This window comes from Manacus candei, unplaced genomic scaffold (genome assembly GCF_025592945.1).
Source record: "Manacus candei isolate 608988 ecotype Guabito, Panama unplaced genomic scaffold, ASM2559294v1 h1tg000003l, whole genome shotgun sequence".
Taxonomy (NCBI): domain Eukaryota; kingdom Metazoa; phylum Chordata; class Aves; order Passeriformes; family Pipridae; genus Manacus; species Manacus candei.
This window is the reverse complement of record NW_026138051.1, coordinates 8277430-8302345: the sequence shown is the minus strand read 5'-3', so window position 1 is coordinate 8302345 and position 24916 is coordinate 8277430. Positions and strand designations below refer to the sequence as shown.

General features: G+C 36.2%; 1 protein-coding gene across 6 annotated transcripts in view; it reads right to left on the bottom strand.

Annotated features, from left to right (window-relative positions):
• Window positions 1-24916, bottom strand: part of THOC2 (THO complex subunit 2) — a 47759-nt gene that overhangs the window by 11740 nt on the left and 11103 nt on the right. For 4 of the 6 annotated variants that reach the window (XR_007905368.1, XR_007905369.1, XM_051792748.1 and 1 more), the window contains exons 6-32: window positions 24745-24866; window positions 23855-23988; window positions 22327-22493; window positions 21781-21873; window positions 19293-19448; window positions 16673-16845; window positions 16336-16531; window positions 15930-15971; window positions 15214-15255; window positions 14252-14382; window positions 14064-14165; window positions 12862-12946; window positions 12420-12513; window positions 11863-11943; window positions 11489-11585; window positions 9605-9722; window positions 8955-9134; window positions 8246-8410; window positions 7327-7602; window positions 6769-6910; window positions 4200-4357; window positions 3486-3614; window positions 2876-3007; window positions 2606-2790; window positions 1687-1871; window positions 1281-1383; window positions 456-892 (exon numbers count right to left, since the gene is read on the bottom strand). Coding sequence is in view for 4 of the 6 variants with exons in the window: in XM_051792748.1 (XP_051648708.1) it covers window positions 456-892; window positions 1281-1383; window positions 1687-1871; window positions 2606-2790; window positions 2876-3007; window positions 3486-3614; window positions 4200-4357; window positions 6769-6910; window positions 7327-7602; window positions 8246-8410; window positions 8955-9134; window positions 9605-9722; window positions 11489-11585; window positions 11863-11943; window positions 12420-12513; window positions 12862-12946; window positions 14064-14165; window positions 14252-14382; window positions 15214-15255; window positions 15930-15971; window positions 16336-16531; window positions 16673-16845; window positions 19293-19448; window positions 21781-21873; window positions 22327-22493; window positions 23855-23988; window positions 24745-24866 (3925 nt within the window). In the remaining 2 variants the exon portion in view is untranslated. The remainder of the gene's footprint in view (window positions 1-455; window positions 893-1280; window positions 1384-1686; window positions 1872-2605; window positions 2791-2875; window positions 3008-3485; window positions 3615-4199; window positions 4358-6768; window positions 6911-7326; window positions 7603-8245; window positions 8411-8954; window positions 9135-9604; window positions 9723-11488; window positions 11586-11862; window positions 11944-12419; window positions 12514-12861; window positions 12947-14063; window positions 14166-14251; window positions 14383-15213; window positions 15256-15929; window positions 15972-16335; window positions 16532-16672; window positions 16846-19292; window positions 19449-21780; window positions 21874-22326; window positions 22494-23854; window positions 23989-24744; window positions 24867-24916) is intronic. The other 2 variants (XM_051792758.1, XM_051792776.1) reach the window with 1 other exon arrangement.

Genomic DNA, 24916 nt, shown 5'->3' with positions numbered 1-24916 from the left:
TAACCCTTAACATAAGAAGTAATAAAGCTTCCTGTGTCCTTCTTAAGGACACAGACCTACATCTTCCACTCTCCCTCTTTTCTTCCAATACAAAGGTTGTGATGAAACTCTCAGAGTACACTACTGAGGTTTTTGCACTACATTTTTACAAAACTTGAAAGGCCAAAGTTTTACAAATATATTTTAATAAAAGACTGTTTAGACTTATAGTAGAAAAAAATTAAAGGTTTTGTGAAAGCAAGCATTCACAGAAGACACATGAAGTTCACACCTTCATGGTCTGCATTTTGGAGATATTCTGACCACCTATTTTAGATACTGTATTGAAATGCCAATGCCAAAATCCCAGTTATTATGTAGGGATTTTTTTTTCACCTTCTCTAGCATTTTCTGACATTCAGTGACTTTCCAGTGACATTCTGTTTTTCTAGGCAAGAACAGATATCCAAACTTACCCCTTTCAGATTCTGATGTTTCTGATCGGGGAACAGGTGACTTCAAGGACCCAGCTACTGGCACCTTTTCTCCTCCTTTAGCATTTTCCTTGGATTTCATTTCCTTTGCCAAATCTCTTTCTCTGGACGGTTCCTTTTCTCTCTCCTTTTCTGCAGCTGACTTTGACTCAACGATGGTAACAACCGTCTTGGATTTTTCTTCTTTTGAAGCTTTTTCTTCTTTCTTGACTTTTTCCTTCTCTTTGTCAGCTTTCGGCGTTTTCTCCTTGATCTCTCTTGCTTTCTCCTCTTTGTTTGCCCGTTCTTCCTTCGGTTTATCTTTCCCATCCTTCCCAAGTGCCTTCATCTCCGGAGTGGCAGCTGGAGTCTTGTCTTTTTTTTCTTTATCTTTTTCCTTCCCGCTTTTTTCTTTATCATCTTTCTCTTTAATAATTTTGCTGCATCGAAAAAGAAAAGGCCAATTAGCATGCATGCAAAACACACCTCCAGTTTTATCACCAAAGTTTTACTTCTAAGGTTTGATAGCATTTTCTGAAGCAGTCACTGCAAGATATCAGATTTGCTGTTTCTTTATCAGAACAGCATCAAGCAAATGTTCTCATTTGTTTTATCTCTGTTTAGCGAAAATGGAATGCGTTTAACAACAATGTCTGATTAGTACAGCTGTGTATTTTGAAAGAAATAATCTAATTTATTAAACTCTAAAGAAATGTAAACAATCTATTCAGAACCTAAGAGTAAAAATAAAAGACAGGTAATTTTCAAGCAGAGTGCTGTGGCTTGGAAGGAAGAAAACTGAGAATGAGTAAGAATAGTTTTTCTCACCTATTAGATGCACTATTTCCATTGCTTGTTGTCACTTTTGGTGTAGCGTTGACAGTTTTATTAATAACTTTCACCACACCCTGAGACTTCTCCTTCAGTTTATCTGTTTAAAAAAAGAGAACAACTCTATTTTAACAAGCTAATACACATCCTATTGGTTAAAATAAAACAAGTAGCTAAGCATATTCATGTATGGTCATGTGTAGGTAGCAGCTAAAATAGGCAATGAGATTAAGAACACCCCCCTCCCAAAATCAAGTAAAAATAAAGAATGTACACTGACCCTATTTAGCATCACATTTATATTTTTTCTTTTCAGCTTAATGAGCCAAATTTTGAGACAAGCCTGTAATGTCAGAAGAACTCTACTAAGAAATAAACATATAATAATCATAGGTGTGTTTACCAGTCTCCTCAGTAGTGCCCTCTTCCAGTCTAACTGTATTTATTGTGAGAGACGTTGGCATCCCAGCACCACCTGGCCCATTTTGTACTGTGGCAGGTACAGCATTCCTGGCAGGTGGGTCTTTGTGGTGAAATTCATTTTCAGGTATCATGAAAGGCTTCCTACTTTTCAACTGTCCAGAATAGCTGCAAGTCGCACAGATTGTTAAATATGCACAAACATAAAGCAAAACATGGGTTGAATCTTAAATGAGGATCTAATCTAACAGTTCATCTGTTATTTATTTCACAGCTTTTCCTAACTGATACGCAGTTTCTTCCCCCTTTATTGATGAGCTCAAAAGAAAAAGAAAAACAAACAAACCCACTAGACACAGAAGCAGCCCTACCTCCACACCCTCTTCATCACCACCACACACACACACACACACACACACACATCTGTCAAACACATGGAACTGCTGACAAAACTTAAACTGTTCGGGCAACCTGAACTGCCCCCTCAGGCACACAAGGATGATTCCACGTTCACCACAGAAAGATGGAACGTGTAACTAAGCATTTTAGAATCATATAAACTTTCAAAATCTAAGCAGTCTTGCAGAAATAGCCCTCGGCTTTCTTCATTTTACTATCCCTCCTATCTCCTTGCTGCTATACTATTTCTCTAAAATACAGCTATGCCCCTGTGGGTGGAAATCTGTACTATTTAAAGTGTTTTACTAGAGTCTTGTAAAGGAACTTAGTGATCATCCAGCACAAAATGAATGTTTTCATTCACACTGCCAGCACCGAGACGCAGGATAGCGAATCTTCTGTGATAAGGTAAAAATCAAATGTTAGGACTGTAACAGTTCCGAGTCTTTAGATGCCTTTCACGATCCACTTTTAACCACTTTCTTAAAGTAAGTTGTTGTTACCCCATAGCCAATGCATATAGATCAGGTCTCTTCTCTTTCTCTTCCTGACATATCTTGTGTACTCTTCTTTCCAAGGCTTGACCCAGGTTCAGCACTTTTGGATACCATGGAAGGATTTTGGTCAGCACAATCAGGATGTTTCTGATATGTGTATATTCACCCGTTTCCAGGCAGTGCACAGAAGCCTAAAACACACATTAAATTTAATGAAGCTGTTTGTTTTTTTATTAAAGCTTCCAAAAACCTCAGGGTTTTTGTATCTCTATTTACCTTAGTTAATTTATAGTGCCATTTGTGTACCACGTGTCTAAAATTCTCATAATCCAATTGATCAGCCTTATTTCCACCATCAAATCCAGTTGCCCGTAATATAGTCAGGAAGCCTGGATAGTTGCCACATTCCTACATATGCATCAAAGAAAAGAAAAAAAATCATTTTTCAGGAAACAAAACTGGTAATTCTAAATTCTAAAGAATAAGACAATCACAGTTTACAAGACTTACACACTTTTTTTCTTCTAAAACCTTGTTTATATCAACATTTTAGTTGTGGGTGAGAGAACAGATTATTCATAATTTAACTAGGGGTTTTTTTGCAAGGAGTATTAGGAGAGTTTCCATATGTTCCCTAAATTATCTTCAAGACAAGCTATGAGAAAAATCAGAAATAGAAGGGGTTTTTTAGCCAATATATTTTTAACACTATCCAAAATTACTTCTATCAAAACTACATGAATTACAGAAATTTAATTCTACAATTAGACTGGCAGAAAAATCCAATCACACTGTTTTTAAATCTAACTAAATTTCACTAAATCCATTTTTATTGGGCTGAATTACACAAGTGGCCATTACATATTCCAAGGAGAAGCTCACATACCTTTTCATATATGACTCTGTCACTGTGCCATCTAGTCACGGTTTCCAGCATACAGCATAAAAACCTGCCATATCTACTGGCTTCATTTTCAGTGCAACTTGCAACTGTATATATAATATCAGAGAAAACCTGTGAACAGAGCAAGAAAAAGTTACTATGACTTTACTGAACAATAAAAACTATAAGAATCACAAACTTCTCTCATCTAAATCACCACCGGGCTGGTTTCTAAATACAACAGAAATCGCTTATAAAATATTCTGTTTGTTTTCAAGCCTTTCTTACCCAACTGCTGGTCCTTCACACTTAGCCCAGAATCTAAGCACTGTGTACAGCTGCTGCTGACACACAGTTTTCAATAGTTCAATAGTTCACTGACATAACTGTTTTGTTTTCCTCTAAGAGGAGGCCATGGAAATGTAGAGTACTTAAAAAGGTTGCAAAACCTGAAAGCAACTCCTACGACTCCTAATGACTTTGCTCTGAAACTCTAGAGTCTTAGGGTAAAACACAAACATAACCCCCTGAAGCTTTAAGAAAACTTGGTTTGTAAGATCTGAAGTACAAAAGTGAACTTCTGATTGTTACAGATTTTGAAATTAAACTTCAGTAATTATTTGTTTACCTCTTCTGGGAGGCAGTGGAGACACTAGTTTGGCATGTTCACATGGTAATGATGTACACATACACATATACACAGTTGTAGCTACTTACTCGGTCATAGCAGAGAAGTGTGGAGAAGTTGGGTGTTTTCTGCTGATGCACCAGTTCAACAAAGTGAGCACAGTAAACTGCATCAATTGCCGAAAAAATGCACCGGGGAAATATGCACAACTGCAAAAATTTGGTGATAGTCTCATTTTTGGTAGATTCTTCCAAAACAAAGAAGTTGAGAGGGAAAAAAGAAAGGAAAAATAAAGTAAATGAATGGGTTAACATTCAAATACTCTCTTCCCAAGAAGTTCAGTTATCACACATCCATACTCTGGTGTTTGTACACTTGGCCGCTTGGTATTCCAGACATATCTTTGGTACTCATCAGAGAAAGTCAAAATAAGTGTAACTGTTTGAGGATGGGGGAAGGATAGCAGGGTGGATGCAGCAAATGTTTATTTCTTATTGTGAAAATTCTTCTACTACACAATGCAGGAAAAAACAGGTTCTGGAGAAGTTTCAGTAAACTTCTCCACCTGCTCCAATTGTGCACATTAACAAAAGGAACACCACTTGCTATATCCCTACACTTGCTTTCACCTTTCTAGATAGGGTTGACTTTCAGCTCTGTTTCCTTAGAAACTGAAGAACTTGCTGTCTATATAGAATCCATTAAGAATCATTTTTCCAATCAATCAATTAGAAGAATTTAAAGAGGAACAGTCTTCAGTAAACCACCACCCCAATACACACATTTTGTGAAAGTTTCATTCTAGCGCTGAGTAAAAGACTGCACTGTATGCTTGAGTTACCTGTTTCCATTTGACAGACCACTAGTTGGTAAACTCAATAGCCAAACACATTCCCAAACTGGTCCTCAAATGGCAAAGAGGAGCATAAAAACAAACTAGGAGGGATGTGCAGCACAGAAGGAAGGTTGGAAATAAAATATACAGATGAAAGCACAGAACTGAAGACTGGGATGCCTTCAGAGGGAAGAGCAGCCATGATCCTCATGAGGCCAATTGGTGGTTTTGCACAGGTCATAAGTCATTAATAACCAGGATTTACTTGCTTCGATTTTGTGATGCTCATGGAATAAAACTTGTTCAAGAAAGGACTGTCAGCTTTTACTAACTAAAAACTTCATGTTAAGTTCGTTTAATTTTAGTATCTACTCCTCAAAGGTTGTAACAAAAATATATGAAGAGAACCACAGTTCACAGAACAATCAAGTGTGTGTTACTTCAAAAATTGTACAAATAGATCAAGTAAGCAGCCAGTCAGAACAGCCAGTCTCCAACTGTTTAAGGTACCAGTCTACTTATTCTGCCAAAAATTAACCTATTCTTAATGATACAAACACTATCAAAATTTTCTACACAAGAAGCCAGTCTTTAAAAAATTATTAGTAATAATTTTTAAAAGTAATAATAAAAAACCACTACTACAGTGGATGTGCTGTTCAATTTCCTGATATAGTACAATTACAGATTATTTATTTCAGTAGGGAAACTGCTGAAACAGTAAGTTTGTCTCTGGATACAATACTGGGAAACTTCTTGCAGCTGAAGCCTGAGCACTCGAGAGCCAACAATAAGCTATTCCCAGTATCCCACAAATGCTTGTACTATGAAGAGTATGTGTTTACATACAGATCATATCTACACAATTTTCTACATGCTTTCGGGTGCTTCCTTAAGTAGACAAATTTACCACGTAAGCTCTAGACCAAGCTTTAGTCAGGTAGTAATTTTTCAACCAGTAATTTCACGAAGCTCATTCGCTGTCCACACCAGTACATTAAACATTTATTGGGAAATAACTTCTCTTGATTTAATTGTCAGTGTTTCTTCATTAAATCAGTTGGGTGGATCTTACACGAGTCGGACAATAAAACTCTTTTCCACTGGGTAACGCTAGGCTTCTTGGGACAGACGAACTACTACTTCCAGTTACAAACTCAAAGTTCATCCAGAGAAGAAAACTGACCAGAGAAAAACATTTCAGATTAACCATATCAAGCAGAGTTCACAATCAACATGAAACATTACAGAGGCTTTGTAGGAGAAAAAACTTGGTTCTGCCTCCTGCATATCTGCCATATGAAACACGTGCATGCTGGTTTGCTGTGTGGTGCTGTTATGCTGCCACAATACTTATCTTGACATTGGAACATGGCTTATGCTGCTGCCCAAACACTGGCATATTGCTCCTAATCACAGGATTCAAAATAAGTTAATGCAAACCACTTACTGAGACTCTACATGCCTATTTCTTGTAAAGTAGCCATTATCCTAACTCAGCAGCATTCTAACTGCAGTTAGCAAGTACAAGCCAGCTTGCAATTACAACCTTCCACTGAATTGGTCAATCTCTTACTTATTGCTTAAATCAATGCAATACTTAAAAGGTCTTGACATGGTAAGAAATAAACAAAACACCTCTCTGAAAACCTCAGCATTTGCACAGACGCAGTGTGTTCTAGCTAAAAATTTACCTCGCTAACGGACCTCACATATAAAGAGATCAAATTTTCAAATAACCATTAAGGTTATTAGTGCAAGCAAATTCTGGGGACAGTGATAACTACAAAAACATCCACAGCATTTCCCCTGGACACACTTACTTGCCAGAAGCCAGTTATCTTTCTCTAGTTTCAGTCTCTGTAGAACTCTCTGCACATGCTCCAACTGCTTCTTCTCCTCTTCAAGGAGTTTGTCCTGCAGAGCTGTGCAACGTTCCTTTTCTTTTTTCTTTTTATTTGGAGGCTACAAAATGTAAACATAACTAATTTACTGTTATACTAACATTTGCTATAAACAGAGCAATAAGTTCCCACTAACACTAAAGAATATTTGAAAACCTTCCCATTTCACTCAGTAGTGTTTTGCTCTAATAATCAACTGATTTTATGAACACTGGCTGACTAAAGATAAAAGCAAACAGACAACCCACAGATACAGGTGTCAAGAACCACTTTCTGAAAGAGATTTTCTAGTAATTTTCACTAGAAGTCACTGGAGTCATTGGTACTTTTAACATGGGAATTATAAAGAAATACAAATTATGTTAATGTGACAAATCAGCATGGATGAACCAGGTGACAAAACCTCCCAGATCTAAACAACCTCAATATAATACTTCATGAAAAGAAAGTTTGGACCACAAAATTGTATCAACATACCATTTCCTGATTGTCATCTATGGCTTTCATCTGGACTTTCAGTTTATTGACTTCTCTGTCATAGCTGCTATGTGGGACGGCAAGGTCATACATTGTCAAAGACCAGAATGTGGCATAAAACTGAGGGCTGATGTCATCCCAAACTTTGGGGAGGTGCAGAGAAATCACAGCTTCATGAACAGGAGCCATCACCAGCTCACACGATGTAATATATTTGTGAACTTTGTGCTGCTGTTTATTTCCCTTCTCTGCTTTTTTTAGTTCATCATACTTTGACTGTGGATTAGAAAATATGAAAAATAAACTGTAATCTATATACACAAACAAAATTTAAACTTTAGCAATATAATTTAACTTTTCTCAGAAACCTTTCTGTATAATATTTACACACACGCAATGTCATTTATGTACATAAAGCACTGAAGAACACACAGAACTTTAAGTATTCATCTGTCTTCACTGATGCTGCTACCTGTTGTTATAGTAACGAATTACACTACACCAAGTAAAATCTGCTCTCCATATTTAGCATTTTAGATGAAGGAGTAAATTTATTTCTTACACTTTCTGAGTTACCACACCATTTGGCAGTTGCAACACTTTCCTCCACAGCAAAAATCCATCTAGAACACCTGCAGAAGAGCTTACATCTATGGGGGAATACGGAGGGAGAGAACTCCTACTGATGACCCAAGACATCAGAAAAGGTGACTTTGTTAGCTACAACTTCTGTCAGTTGTATGAAAGTTGACATGTGGGCTGCATTTTCTAAGAAGATTGAGGACATCTTCTATTTCTAACTCTACTCATCAAACTTTGCAAGTTTTATTTAGCAAATTTTATCAGGAACCTAACATATCTGCTGGTAACACCTAACAGTGCCACACCAAAAGCAGACAAGTGGAAGGGTTGTACTCACTGAAATGTGGTGTGCATACATGGGTCTTGAGAGGAAAAACGCAGCATCGTGAGGTGTGTGAAACTCGTTACACAGAACATCGATAGAAGGCACTCGCTTAATGTAATCCTCTGTGCTTAGGTTGGATGCTAAAAACCCACCAAACTGTACCAGGGTGTCATGGCACTACAAGTGAAAAGATAGAAAAAGTTAGCAAACAGTATTATTTTGTTCAAAAATTAAGTTAGGGAGAGCCTGAAAGCTTGGGTTTGTTTTTTTTTTTCCAACGCCACACAGGAGAGCAAGAATTTTAAAGCCAGCAGAACTCTATAAGAGCATTCTGTTCTACCAGAATGGAATGCAACTAGCTCCTACTGCCTAAGGCAGCAATAGCATTCTTTAAAAAAAAAAAGGAAGTTCCACTACCAAAGTAAGATCAGAAAAATATGATGGACAACTTCAGAAAAGAATTTAAGTTTTTATGACAAAGGATGCTTTGATCTTTTACTCGGAAGTCACTTGTCAATATAATATATATTTAATACATTCATGTACTTTAGTAATACAACCACTGCAATTAATTTTAAAATTCTTATATATTCATATTTATTGTACTGAATTCTTACATATAAATGGATATTTTTATGTAATGAATTCTTATATATTGTGCTGATATACTAGAAGTTAACAAAAAGGAGGGGTTCTCATAAACACAAGTGGTTTTACTTGCCTGATCATACAGCTTTCCCACCAGCTTCAGATGTTTTTCCCCTCCCTCTTGAAAGATCACACCATTTCTCTGCTGAGCCATAAGCAGGCACAGTGGGAGGGCAAGATCATGGTCCAATAATGCATCTTTCAATCTCTGAGATGATTTCTTCGTATTCCTGATTTGGCCAAAGTATCCACCCTGCACAGTACAGAAGTTACCCAACTTTGAAAATGATGCCTCAGAAATGGAATTCATGTGTGCTGACTGCAGGAATACTGATGAATTAACACCAGTTTCCTGTCCATCAGTAAAACTCCCTGGGTCTTGTACTGCAACGTAGGGATAGAAGAATCAGACACTAACGAGTCCTGCTTGCTGTTAACTAGTTCTTTTACTCCCCTTCCTAGGGAGCTGCTCACCCCAGAGCAGGGCTGTCCCAGCAGGACACAGGCTGCAGGTCACAGGCCTGCCATGTCTTGTTAACAGGATGTGTGATGCACAGTTCAGGTTCACATGCCCTGTCTTGGTTGCCTGTCTCAAGCCTTGTAAGCTCAATGGAGGGGGAAACTCTCTGATGAAAGCACACCACCTTTCTCAGCCATGCTGCCAGAGCTCATAGAACCACCATTAATTAGCAACAGCTATTATTCTATTTAACATGAACACACCTCAGCCTTCAGTTGTTCTCCACCAGTCATGGCTTCCAACTGTTCCATTGTCATTTCTTCAGTAATTTCTATCCCTGCCATTTTCTGTACAACCTCTTTTAAAATAAGCAAATCGAAGCTGCACAGAAAACAAAAAAGTGGAGTAAAAACAAGACAATTTGTTTAAGAAATGGAAGCTATGACATTCAACACATTACAAAGCAACATTACAGTGCACATTAAAACAAAATTTTCCTTCTTTTTGAAGAAAAAAACTAGTATGTTGAGCACAAGGATTTCTTTACTGCAAGCAAAAAGTTAGTACTTAAAAGCAATGCAGGCAATTCAGCAGCTGGATTTTAGAACCCCTTCAGAACAGTTACTTCATTGTTTTTGAAGGTGATAGTGAACATGGTGCTATTAACTTTTAAGTATCATCAAATTAATCATAAAGTTTATTGCTCCCTTTTGTTGTCTGCCATGTTTCAAAGTGTATCTATACAGTTATTTCATGAACATGGAATATTTTCTTATTATGCTAAAAAGTTTCTAAACCAGTACACAGCCTTAGAAATGTACTGGGAAAGTTAGTCTGGGAAGGTTATTTGGAAAAACAGAAAACTGTTTTCTTTTATTTAACATACACAACACACAAAACAATAATCATCCTGTCCAGAGACTAGGCTTTACCTCCTGCTCTGAATTCCATAAGGACAATGACCTTTCCTCAACACAAGTATAGTAAATTGTATCACAACCACACAACTGAGAAACGTTTTCCAGTAACTTCTGAGATTTGTGTGACCTGCTTATAAAAATCATTGACCCATGCCCTCCAAACAAAGCTTTATATTTAAATAATTTATATGGCTTACATTTTTGTTTGCTATTCCTGACATGGTTAGCATGTTTTTTGTCTAGGAAATATGCAATACCAGGATATACTCCAATTCAAATACCTGAATATTGCAGTTCTATGGAATTGGTCCTACTGGTAAATCCATTTTATTTTTATGATCCCAAGTACTAAACAGACTTTTTTTTCCCCCAAATACTTAAAGTCCTAATTCAGGGGAAAGACAATAAACATTACTTACCCTTCCTCTGTAGCTCAATGTGGTTGTACCATCATCAAAACAAAACAAATTAGGGACAGGGGAGCATATGAGACTGTCTACATTGCAGGGAAGGGGAAAAAACTAGATTTCTCAACAAAAATACCCTAAAATAACACGTCCTGTTATCAGCATTGGTAAGTTACCTTTCAATAACCATATGGGGATTCCTACTAGAAAAAAGGTTGATAATCACCTATGTGATAAAATTAAATAAGTAAATGAAACAATAATATAAGTGATGACAATGGAAAGACAAAAGGAAAATTTTAGTTGCAAACCCTGTTTAAAAGTATTTTTTGAGTTATGATTTACACTGGTATATGAAAAAGCAAGTCAACTGCCACTAAATACATTGGATAAAGTATTTAAATAAGATGTTAAGAGTTGTCTCTACAGAGAAGACATTATGAGAAAGGAAAAACTAAAACTGTAACAGTCCTTTATATTGGATACTTGTTTTTTAAATAATGTACAATAACTCCTACGATAAAATTACAGACTGGCAGGTTCTCTCCCCATCTGGTTAGCTGTTAAAAAAACTATTAAAGTAAGTTACAGATGAAAAATGAATACTTCAAAAATGTCACAGCTATACAATTAGAGGAGAAGTGTACTAAAGAGGACATTATTCTTTCCACTATTTAAATTTCTTAACCTTCCCAGTTACTGTAAGTACAGTTTTACCACTACTAGAGCAACTACTACATCAAGTGCCCACATACCAGTAAACGCACAAATAATACATTATAAAAATTGAATTTATAAAGATCAATTATGCAAGACTTGCCTTTTCCCAGCTTTCAGTTGGTTGGCTACATACTGCAGTAGACCAGCAAGTTCAATTGGGTATTTTCGGAAAACTGCACCACAAAAGCTTGCCAGACCTAAACCAGAGAGAAACAGCTGTCATTGCACCTCATGGGATACTAAGCATTAAATAAACATTAACAAAGTACATATGGGATGTTAGCCATAAATGCATTTTTCCATTACAAAGGAAACACTATTTTCCTATTGATTAAATTTGCCAGCTCTCCATTTTGTTTAAAAGATTAACCAGTGCAAGTGAAATATTGATCATAGTGATCAATGGTATAGTAGATCATAGGGAGGGTAAAGCATTTTAAACATTACTGTAATAAATAAACCAAGAATACTAACTCTGCAGCCAGCTCGAGATCGTAGTGTCATCGTGCTTCATTCTCTCCTTTTCAGGGTTTGCCAGTGCTTCAATGATACAATCTTTAGTGGAGTTAAAGACAATATTTTTCCTCAACTTATAAAAACAAAAGATTCACAGATCTGTTTTTCTGGCTCCACGATTTGTAATATATGAACATGATAGGTAAGTATAGAAAGTATGATATAGGAGATCCACTAACATAGTTATGGTATAAAAATATGAAACCATGAAAGATATAGTAACTTCAAAGCAGTATTTACTTTACTATTTACAAGATTGTTATGCCTTCAAGACCAGAGTGAAAGTAAAGAAAATCCCTTAAAAATAAACAATAATTTCCCAGTGTGAAAGAATTAGAGAGGTTTCCATAATCCACTAAAAGTGCAAAGGTATTTGCAAACCTCACTAAAATTTCCAGCAAAAAGCAATGAGAATAGAAAGCAACAGAAGGTATTTACTTACAGACAACAGATTTAATCTGGCTACAACTGCAGCTTTATCAATAACTAATGTACTGATATCCATTAAAGGATACATGCCAAGACATCGTAGTTCAGTGAAGTGAGGTATTTCAATGAATCAACGACCGGAGTTATTAAGTTATCGTATTTTTGTATTTGTGATAAGATCTGAAAGTTACAAAAGACATGGAGCTGAACATGGACAGTATTTGGTATCTTTCACATAACAAAACCACTTAACAATATTTGTCTTCAAAACCTACAGAAAACATGCTTTGAAATTCATATTTCAGAAGGTCATAAGCCACTGTCAAAGCAATAGGTGATCTCATTAATTTCTGGTACCTTAAGATACCAGTGAAACATATCTCAGACCTGTGCACTGCTAAAAAATGACTAGATGTTAAAATTTGCATCAGAAGTAAAAAATAATGAAATCAGAACTGCAGGTCCCTTCCTGCACTTCAATATCTGTTGTTAGTATGAAATAGTATTCAAATACATGTTACTACATACATAATCAAATAAAATTGTAGGATTGCTGTGGCTGAGCTTCCCAATCTGTCTCCCAGAGGGTTTCACATTTTCCTTAGTTAAACGCCTGTAAAAGAGAACACATTTTATTGCAATAGACAAGCTAAAAGAATATTAAAACAACAGGTTAGTTCCAGTGAAGAAACACCTTCATTAGTCTCAGAGATTTAATTCTCACGAGCAGGTGTGTTTTCAAGAAATGTAAACACAGAAATACTACTCCTCTGAGAATCAGAAATTGATAATCCCACAAGATTCAGATGGTACAACCACACCAGTTGTCCCTGTACTACTATGGGCAATATTCTAGTTTCACCTTGGAGCACTTCGCTTTCAGAAGTCATCAGTGAAACCTGCACCACATACAAAACCACCATGTGATCCTAATCTCTCCTGAAAATTTAATTTAGCCACAGATCATTTTATATTTGTTGCATTCTGATCACTGAAAACCAATAATAATTTCTTTGTGTTACACTTGCACAATCAAAATCCACCACACAAGTGAAGGGAGGGAAAGTTGTACAGTCTATGCAGCAAGTTAGAAGGGAACCAAAATCACTGTTTCTAGCTTTCACAGCTCCAAGTCCAATCCAGTAACTACTACTGTATTGCCTATGTAGAGAGGTTCTGATTATCCACATTATAATACCACACCATCTGCTTTCGGCAACAACAAATGCAGAACCCAAATTCCTGACAATGTCAGAGACATTAAATGTGATGTAAATCTGAAATTGCTGTGAACCCACTTGAAGATGAGAATTAGTCATTTTGTTCAACTTACTGCCCTACATCCAAACCTACAGAAACCACGACAAGATTTTTGAGACTCTTTGGATGAAAGAGTCTCCATACTCAGAGAAAATATGTTGCACTCTAATATTTCCATAAGCAAAGTAACTTATGAAACAATAGCATACCCATGCAAAAAGTTTTAAATCACTTAATGGGACATTTCTCATAGATTAAATATCCTTGTTGGTGACAAATTTGTCTGTATCCTTGCTTCCTTGACATTTTTTAACAACAGTAACATTAAATACTTCATGAACAAAGACTATCAGTGAAATTACAGAGTCATTAGAAAGCGAATGTATTTATGAAGTTCTTTTTTCTTCAGCTGGTGACATGCAGTACATTGTATCACAGTTCCCAACTATTTATGGGAACAGACTACTTACTTCATGATATACTTGGCTCGGTCTATGGTCTGAGCTTTAACTTTCACCAGCAGTGGGTGACTGTTGTACGTTTCGTTCTTCCACTGCCCGTAAAGGCGGTACCTTCAAAGATGAGAAAGGAAAACTAAGTTCAGTACTGGCAATTCAATGGATCATTCCAAGGAGTGGAAACTAATTATTCTACCCACCTGTACTGGTATGGAAAAGTTTTGAACATCCCCCACAATTCCTCAGACATGCATGCATTGCAGTCCATCAAAGAAAGGGATGGAAGCAAGACTTGATCGGTGATACTCAACAAACAGCTGAACAGCGTCTCCTGAGGGAAACAAAAAACTCCAGGTAACCCCCAAGGAATTGCCTCAGAAGGAATGTTATGCATGCAATGCAGACAGAGTACCAATTTCCATATTATCAGTATCCCATCTTTACACTTGCCTAAACATTTCTCTTTTGCATTGAGCTATTTTAGAATAACTGTAGCAGCAAAAAAAAAAACCAAAAAGTGAAAAACCCTGAAGAGACTAATTTTCTCTGCAATTATTCAGGAAGACAGAAAATTATGCTAAGTGAGAAAGAAGAGGAACAAGTAATAATGAAAAGTGCATAAACTTCATATTGAAAACTCACTTGTTGATTTAAGAAAAAAACAAAAACTTGTTTTTTCTTAAGTTAGATTTCAGCTGGACACTTGTGAACAATCTTGACAATTTAGAAGTAAATAAATTAACCAAGTTAAAAAAATAACCACTATACTAATAAACACCTCCACTACTTCCAATTTCTTTTTCTCTCCGCTTTCCCTAGTAAATTCTTTTAGATACCATGAAAAGCGTATTTACAGAATAAATAGCTGGAGGTTCTCCAGCTGATTCTGAGAAAAGAAGTAAGATGCACAGACTAAAGAGAATAAGATTAGATCTGAGGAATGCAGGGAGAAAGGAAAAAAAAAGGAAAAAAAAGGACAGGAATAAAAACAAACCCCTGATACTAGACTGTATTTACCTTTAAGGAAAAAAATCAAGACAAGTCTATACCTTTATTAAAGCATTAAACTCTATAGAGTTTTACAGAGGTGTCACACAGTTGTTAAACATTTGGTCACAATCACAGTCTTCCATAAAAACACCTTCCTCCAAAATAAACTCACCATTTTCTCTTTATCTTCTTGTTTGCTTCCATCAGACTGAAACTATAATAAAGACACGTTAATTGTAGCACAGTTAACACAACAGTTGCAGTTTCAGAACAAGGGCTACTTCAGCAAAAGCACAAACCTGCAGGGCCACGCATATATTAAGTGTTTAATTTGCCAGATCTGTCAGCATTAAAATATTTTTAAACAGAAATTCAAATCCATAGATGAAATGCATTCCTTTGCACAGTTTTGTCCAAAAAGAGACGATAACTGAAACTACATGGAAACTTGCTATTATATATGAAAATCTGAATTTTCTTACTGGAGAGAGGAAAAAAAATGCCCTAAGCATTCACCTTCTATCTAAAAAAAACTCAGGACTTCGAATGCAATTATCAACAGCCACAGACTATTTCCCCACCTTTCTCTCACAGTAACATTCTCTTAAGCTTTTAGTCTTCATTATTAAATTACTTTTCTGCTCTTCTTGCTCCACTCACCATGAAAAGCATATTAAGCTATCACACCAGTAAGTGCACGATTATTTTAAAGGTACACTTAAGCATGAAAGCTGCAGTGCAATGTTAGTAGTCTAACTTTTAAACTACTGTATGGGTTAACTTACAGTCAAATTACCTCCAGTTATTTCTACTGTGTGTTAAATGTAGTTTCACAACTAGAACATGCTGATGGCAACAGTGCATTAAAAATAACTTTCCCTATGTTACCTTAACCACTCTGTCACTGACGAATTTCTTCACAGTTCCAACCTAGAGCAAATAGCTAAAATGTTGCTCATTCTTGTCAGAAACATATTAAACTACTATATAAATAGATTTACAGTAAGCCTGCACAAGAGATTCCTATAGCCAAGTAATCTCAATTCCACTGTACATATCCACAGAAACAAGGGCTTTCTCATAAACTGAAAGTGCCTTAAGTTGTTCATAAAAATGTTTATTGATCATAAAAATGATCGAAAAATTTGTAAGATTCTCCAAATTCGTCTTAAGTCAAAGAAATTTTTTCTGTTTTATCATTTGAATACCCACACAATTATTAGACATGAGCATTTTTTGACATCAGAATAATTGGTATTTTTCAAGTTTTGACCAGCTGTTGTGTCATACCAACCTCTTTCATAAATGCTTTTCCAAGGCGCACTACTTTTGCAAACAAAATGGGATCATGGGACAGATGAGGACCAAGGTAACAAAGCATGTTGAACACTTCCTTTCTCAATTCCTCAAAGCTCTCTGCTTGTTTGGGAGCTCTCTGGTTTGGCAAAGAAGAAATTGGTGACCCTTTAGCTCCTTTAGGTACACCAACTCTGAAAAATAAGACATGCACCATTTCACATGAAAACAGAAGTGAACATTTTAGAAATGTATCAATAATTAGGTTTATTAGTGAATTCATGCTTGTAGAGAAATCGTTTTCCCCTATGACAGAACTCTGGTCTTCCCTTTACCTGCGGTACAGAGGCTCAATTGTCACATGGACGAGCTGGCAAAGGGCGACCGCGATCGGCTTGTGCGAAGTAGTGTAAAAGGGAGGCATCTGATCCATAATACTTTGTGCATGGTGCCAATCACCAATTTTTAATAAGGCTTCCAATAAGCCAAGCTTTTGATTATCAGGAGGCTGCAAGATAATAAAGGAAAAGTGTATTCATAAAGTCTTTCTAATAGTTCTCTTTAAGAAGCTGCAATCCAGAGCTAGAGAAGAAAAAAACCAGTACTTCAGCTGTGTAATGAAAAACCGTGCAAAATAAAATCCAGCCAGACATTTAGACAATAAGCAAACTTCAAAAGAAATAATAAACCAGTCCACGTAGAATCTAAGATCTGGATCAAAAAGAAAGTTAAAAATAAAATTTAAAACAGGAATTTATGAAGTTGCCTGACATATGTCTGATCATGTACTTTTCAAACCATCACAATCTATTGCAGCTTATTTCTTTACAAGACATTTTAAGAACAATGCAAGCATTTAAGAATCCTTTATGTTGTGTGTTTTTCTGGATTTAAAAGCACAAATTTCTCTTGCAAAAGCAGATTAAAATAGAAAGAAAAAAAAAAGCCGAATCAACCCCAAACCCTTTCCCTGTCTCTTAGTGTGCCTGTACCAGAAGTTTCACATCAGCAACTATTCCAGGAGACTCTAGATTTAAGTGCAAGTCTCTCCAGGCTGTATGTGCTACAGCAGGCACTGCTCACACACACACAGTGGGCCTCGAGTGGGCCTCTCTTAGGTAAACAGGCTCTTCTGACGTGAGCTCTCCAAAAGCCAACAGAGGCCTGGCACAGAAGGGTCAGGCTGGAAGTGCTGCCAAACCCAGCCATGCTGCCAAACCCAGCCATGCTGCCAGGTGTCCTGATCTCTCCCTGTCTCCCTGTTATACAGTTATGTCAAATGCATCTTAAAAGGTCAAAGCAGAGAACGCATTTATCGACACTAAATTATTCATATTAGAGTCATGAGACAATAATGAATTTTAACCACATAAAAATAAGCACTTTGTGGATTTAAAAGAAAAGTCATGCCAGTAATTGTTAAACACTACTTTCCTTACCCAGGCATTTATTCCATGGTACTATCTCAAAAATTGTACATTGAAATGACATACTAGATACAAAGTACTTAAATTTAAACTGTCAACAGCTTTCACACATAGTTACTCCATCAATTGCTATGAAGTGCACAGCTAAGCACATACAAAAATACTTTTAACACAGAACAAGCTTTTCAAGAAACAGCATGCATTGCATAACAGTGTCTACAGTCAGAGAAATTGTTTTTTGTTAAGTACAGCTCTTAATTTTCCCATCACACAGGTTCAGACTTTGTTATTTGTCATTTTAATCCTTCAGAAAAATGCTGCAGTTTCTGTTACAGCTTAAAATTCCCTAGTTCTTAATTCTAAAGCTTAGCCATAAAAACTGTCTTAATTCTTCTGACACCACTTGCAATACATTCACTCCCCATGTCCCATCAAGAGTTTATTTTTCCATCAGATCATGGCGACAAGCACACTTCAGAGAATTCCAGGCAGCCCCATTTGACTGCAGAGAAGGTGGACCAAAGAAATGTAGTGTAAGTGAGAAACTTAAAGCTAGTGAAAGGAATCAGTTTAAGCAGCAGCTGTGGCTGCAGTTGAGAGCCAGAGAGAGTAACTGTATCAGCTGCCTGAGGGAAGAAAATGGAATTAGATTTTTCAAGCTAGGCAAGAAAAATGGAAGGAGGGAGAAAGGTCAGAGATTAATAGAATCAAGGAGGATACAGAAAATCAAGAACAGAAACTATCAAGACTGATGGAGCCCTCCCTCCACTCCAGTATGCCACTTACAAAATGCAAATACCCAACTTTTATTTTACTCTTTTTGTTTTAAGTAAGATGTTTGAGAACTACTTAGGCACTCAAATGAGCATGACAACAGAAAGGTCGCTAAGAGATTAAATAATTTTGTTTCTAAAGTAAGGCTTGCACACTGAAACAAATTAGATCCAGGGTAACATGAATATGACACAGTAGGAACTTAAATAAAGAGTATAATATAAATTTATACATATGGAGATACAGATTTAAAGTAAAATACAACGAACAGTTACAATTAAGAATGTTCAACTACAACCTTTTTCTACAATGCAGGGTAATTATACCAACATTCCTAAGTCTGGCAATTCCTTACATCCCAATTCTTCATTGAGAGAAATAAGGAATAAACTCTCACTAATGTCCTTCCTTTTGTGAAATCAACTAGGATTATACTTCCACAGGTCCTAGAAACACAGTTGTTAAACGTTGTGAAGTGTATCAATGTTGGGACACACTGACACAATAAAAAGGGAGAAAAAAATTACTCACTGAATCAAGAATATTAAACATAGAGAAATCCAGAACAAACCCCAAAGCATGCATTTTTGCACATTCCATATAACAGAAATGCAGTCAGAGGACAGACAAGCCATCCAAGAAGTACGTAACTGTCTTTCAAGTAAATACAAAAATGTTTTCAGAACAATTATTTTGTTTAGTTTAATGCAATTTAAAATCATTTTACTGAAAAGAAAGTTACTCAGATACACACCTTTTCGGTTTTCTCCTCCTCTTTTTCCTTTTCTTTCTCCTTTTCCTCAGTCTTTTCAGATGACAAGACAACCATTGTAAGTTTTCTGACAATTTGTTTAGCTTCCACTATCTCTCGCTTGTGTTCCTCCATGATGGCATTATCCCCTGGCAGAAGCTGAAAAAACAGAACAAATATATCTGAAAACTGAAGTGACCTAGTGCTGCTCTGGATCACTTGAGCTCAAAGCAGAAGTCTGTCCTTCCTTGTTACTAATCAGATTGCCTTTCAGGGAATCAGTTTCTTTTCCTTGTTGCCATCATCCCAACAGGGAATTACACCATTTAAGAGACTATTCTAAAATCAAGGACTCCTGAGAAATAATACTGCTCTATTTCTTCACAACCATGAGTTGTCCAAGTTCCTGTTCCCCTCCCCAATTCACCGTTCAGCTGTAGCTGTGCGGCGACAGTTTCCCACAGATTCCATGATAAGACTGACCCAATTCAGTGCCTTTAAGCCAAGTGAATATTCAAAAGCATGAATTTTCACTTGCTTATCTAAAAGAAAAAAAAAATTTAATCCCCAAGGAAAACCAGATAACCTACTTAGTCACACATTCTGACTGCCCCTTTAAAGGAATACCATTTAAAGCTGACTAAATTTTCTATTTATCAGCAATGTCGGTTAAACACATGTACCATCTGCTCTTTAAAAACCATCTTAGATTAAGAAGTACCTAGTATAAGACCTCAGCATAATCTTGTACTTGAGAATGATCAGGGTGAGGAATATAACCCCACACTCAAATATTAAAAGGTCAAAGTCCAAGACAAAAGAAAAGCTCTTTTTCTGACAAAGCCAAACCTTAATTTAGTTCCTAAAACCAAGCTCAAACTTAACTGCAAACAAGTAATCAAAACTTCCTGCAGAGTCATGACCTCTTTGACACAATGATCTTTTCTTTTAATGTTTTTAACAAAGGATTTTTTACTGTTTTTTCTTTCCCCAAACTGATGAGAAAAGGGAAGACAGTAGAATTCCTACACTTCACAGAAATTTGGGCAAGAAAAAATACCACTTGGAAAGGCAGAAGGTTTAAAGAGTTGCACTTTCTCATTTGAAAACACAGGGAACCTACTATGATTCACCAAGAAACATCTAGTACAGAATTTCAATGGGTAAATTGTGTCTTCAGAATGCAATACATATTCTACAGGGCTGAAGAGAACAGTTCTCACAGGCTTTGGAGGGAGGGTAGAGATAGGGAGAACATTCTGGATATGAACGATAATCCCACAGTGCTCTTGTACAGCAGCCACACAACATGCACCACTTCAGACTCAACACCTATGTGCTAATTATTTTCTAGAAACTCACAGCAAGTTAAACTAAGCCTGAACTGGAAACAGATAAAAAAATATGCCATCCCAAACATGAACAGACACAGAGACATGGCAGAGAGATTCTGGAACGAGACTGACAATCCCCATCACTCAGGTGAACAGTGTACATGAGCTGTGGGACTGTCAGAGGACGTGCCCTCACCTGCACAGTCTGAGCTGAGATTGCACAGGCCACTCTCACCCCAAGTCTGAGCATGTTCTGTAAGCTTACAAACATTCCTGACCAAACAAGCATTATCATCACCCATTCCTCCCTCCACACCAATTATCTGAGACGTGCACTCCTACTCTTGCTCCACCCAACACATTTTTAGCCGAAATAGTCGACAGTTACTGACCAATCAGATTGTGACTAATGCTATGAACTGCCACACAAATTAATGGCAGGACTACCTTCCAAAACTTCCACAGCTGTAACTAGAGCTCGTTTCCTTGATTTCAGTGCAAGAGTTGAGTCTTAAAATACCTAATCTTGAAATATCTATGGATATTCTGGAATTTAAAATTCTTGTATAATGTAAAATTAATTTGATAACTGTAACATTCTGTCTGTCATCTGTCAAATTGGGATGGTGGTTGGGTGATGTCTGACTGTCAGACTGCAGAGGATAAGTCTCTCTGATTAAATCTGAACATATAATTCCCTTTCTCTTTCAACCTAACAAATGGTCAAGATTCTTGTGGAGAATGAGAGACCTATTCAGGAACATGCAAGAGCTTAAAAAAAATAATCCTACTATTAAACTAAACAAAGAATGTTAGGAGCCAACTGTCCTACCGCTTTTTTCAAAAACTGATCTTGTAAAGCAAAACTCAAAGGATCTAATTCTTAAGGAAGGTTGTTAAGGAAAATTACTGGGTTACTGACCTATTCAGACAGGAGGTAAACAATCTGGAGAATGTTACATAAATAATTCAAATAAAGTTTATCAGCATTTATATTTCAGTGTGTGCTTATTAGAAAGCACTGAAAATTTTAAAAGACATTAAATATTGTACATACAAAGGCATGAGACAGTATGCCATGAATCTGAAGATTTAGAAATAAGGTTTTTTTAATGTCCTTAGCTTTGGCATTTGACAAGGGTAGTACTGTCACTTACATGAACATAAAGATCTTCCAACTCTATGAGATTATGTTGCAAAAGGACAGCAGCAACTCTGTATAAGGAGGAAGGTGTCTCACCACTCGGATCCTAAAAAGGACAACATTGCAAATTCAATTTTCAGAAACAGAAACATTCAACTTTCATCACACCTTACAGTGGTACTTGCATGCAATTGATAATTACACATTTAAATAAGAACCTTGAATATCTTATCAAATATCAACCATGACTCCCCTGCAAACATGCTCTTCACTCTCGGGGACAAGTCTTTTGTTTATAAGGTACAATCTCTTTGTTCATGCCAGTCCTTATACAGCTACTCAAGTTCAAGTGGAAGATATCAGGATTGTTTTCAGCTCTTTTAGGGAACACTAAGCACTATCCTATAAGAGACTTCCGACTCAAATGATGACATTATTGCTTTTAATACTGGAATTTTACTAATTAAAAATCTGCAGAAAACATCCTACCACTGACTGCAGTTCAACATTGTGTATAACCAACTACCAAACCAAAAAATTAAGAATGGAAATATATTACCTGATAAAATTTGAATTTGAACCCAAGGATGTGGCATAGAGTTTGAGGTTCACACATGTACATGTAAGACTCAATCAGTGGTACAAAGAAGTCATCATACTCAGGCCTGCACTCATAGACTTCTAGGATAATATCCAAAACTCTGTTAGGATCAAGGTTGAAACATCCTAGTGGAGAAGAACAGAGTAGAGAAGTTTAACATTGCTAATTTTCATCTTCAATCTGTTTCTAAAATATAAGCGTATTAATTTTTAAAATTAATTCTTTTCAGTTAAAATTGAGCCTGGACTTATAAACAGCAAAATAATCTGGATCATCTATAAACACAGCACTGATGATTTTGTCTTGCTGGATTTTGAACTAGGCAAAAATACTAAACAGGACTTTCAATTCAGATTACAGAAAAAGAAATTAACACCCTGAGAAGAACATTTAATAAGAAAAACCCAGCCTCACTAAGACCACAGTGCCAGCAAAAGGCATGGGCTGCTGCTTCTCCCCTTGTGCTGGCACACATATCCATCCAGTCACACAAATCAGTCAGGTTGTAATTATTTTACACCTATTTATTTTATCCAGACACATCCACTATGCAGATATATAACTGCATCAGTCTTTCCTCCCCCAAGGACATTTCCATTTCATGAGAACCTACTGCAAGTCAGTACTTTAAAAGAACTGACACTTTGTATGAAGTCTATTTGCAATTCCTAAAATTCCAGAAGACAGAAAAACGTCTTGTTACAAAATTCCTCAAACTGAGTGTATTTTTTACTGTAATAACTAACAAACCCATCCTTCTCTCTAGATCTCTTCCAAAACAAGTAGTGTTGTTACAGGGATTTGACACTCAGGCAAAATTATGTGATAAATGATTTTTTTTTTTTAATAAAATAGCAGGATAAGCTTTTGCCCATTACTGCACTGGCACCATATGAAATAGGCACTGGTGCAAACATTGTATTGTATAGTACACAATATGATATAAATATTGCATTGTACAGAACTCTTTATTCTAAAACAAACAGTAAAACACAGGCAATTACAAGTATTTCCAGTTTTTAACTTATTTTGCACTTTGATGTGACATTCTCGTCAAGACTCAACTCAGAAACATGGACAAATCACTAAAAAAACTAGATAAAGGAAGAACATTTACTACTTCTTATTTCTCTTCATAAGGAATCACTCATTCAACTTCTTCAAGAATAAAAGAATATTCATGCATTGAACTGAGCACCTTAAATAGTAAAAAGCATTACTTTGTTACATTCCAACCTGCCTGTTGAGGTGACAAGCACTTCATCAAAAAATACTGCTGAAATGAATTGAAACCACAGTATATTTGAGGCTGTACCATAAATTCAGAATCTAAAGTAAGTTTACCAACACAACATTCCCAAAATTAATTTTTCCACAGAAATGGGAACTTCCAAATGTCATAATTCTATCCAAGGTGATCTACTTTCTGTAGTCATAAGATCATAAAGGAAAACTAAAGCCCATATTCTTCCAATAAATTCCTTACCTATTAAAGATTTGATATTTTCAAGGATTAAATCACTAGTGATATTTCCAGATAAGTCTTGACCCAGTTCTGCAATGAGCTTTGCATAACCTTCGTTCTCCTCTCTTAGCAAATTAAACTTCTGTTGCTTATAACTGCAAATAAACAGAAATTAAATACTATTGTGTAACACATATCCAGTGAAACCATTTATGCCTCTAGCAATTTGTTATACAAAATGCTAATTTTGAACACATTTTTAAGAACTTGTAATTTACTTGAGCTATTGCAAAAACTACTGAATGCAGCATACGAATTCCTGTAAGGCAGCAAGCACTCTCCAAACAAATCCAGCTCTTATTTCAAATGCAGACCATTTAAAATATGCTTACACTTAACAGGAAAGCTTGTTCTTACACATTACACTGGAGAACTGCTCTCTAGCAGTCCATGCTTAAGGACCTATTCTAGTTTCAAGTGAAACACTGGATGCAGAGACAGAAACCAAACATTCCCCAAAAAACATAACCCATAGTGCCCAAATAAAGTAAAATAACTATGTTTGCTTATTTACGAAAACAAAAGACTATGCTTAACTGATGCAATAGAAATAGTTAAATTTCTTATACTTTCTAAGTTCACATGTCAAATAAAATTAAGTATTAACCTGCATATGTAGAATCACTGTAGCAAAAACATAGGTAACATGAAGACTTTATACTGCTCAATAGTTTGAAAACTAAGGGCTAACAAAGTTCTTCTGTCAATGACAAGTTACAAATACATTTCATAAAGAAAACTGAATACCTTTGAAGAAACATTACACATTGGTAACAAACACTATTACCACACTAATTATCACTGCCCCTCCTCATCCCCTCCCCAAACAACCTTTTTGCCCCAAAACTTACAATAGTTTTGTCTTTATTTTAACAGACTTTTGATTGAACTGTTGAGACTGCTTGATGAGTCCCAATGACTCCAGCGTCTCTGGATCTAAACGCTCCTTTAGGACAGTGTCAGATACAAGATACTAAAAAAACAACAAGAACATACACCAAAGTTGTGAATTACAAAGACCTA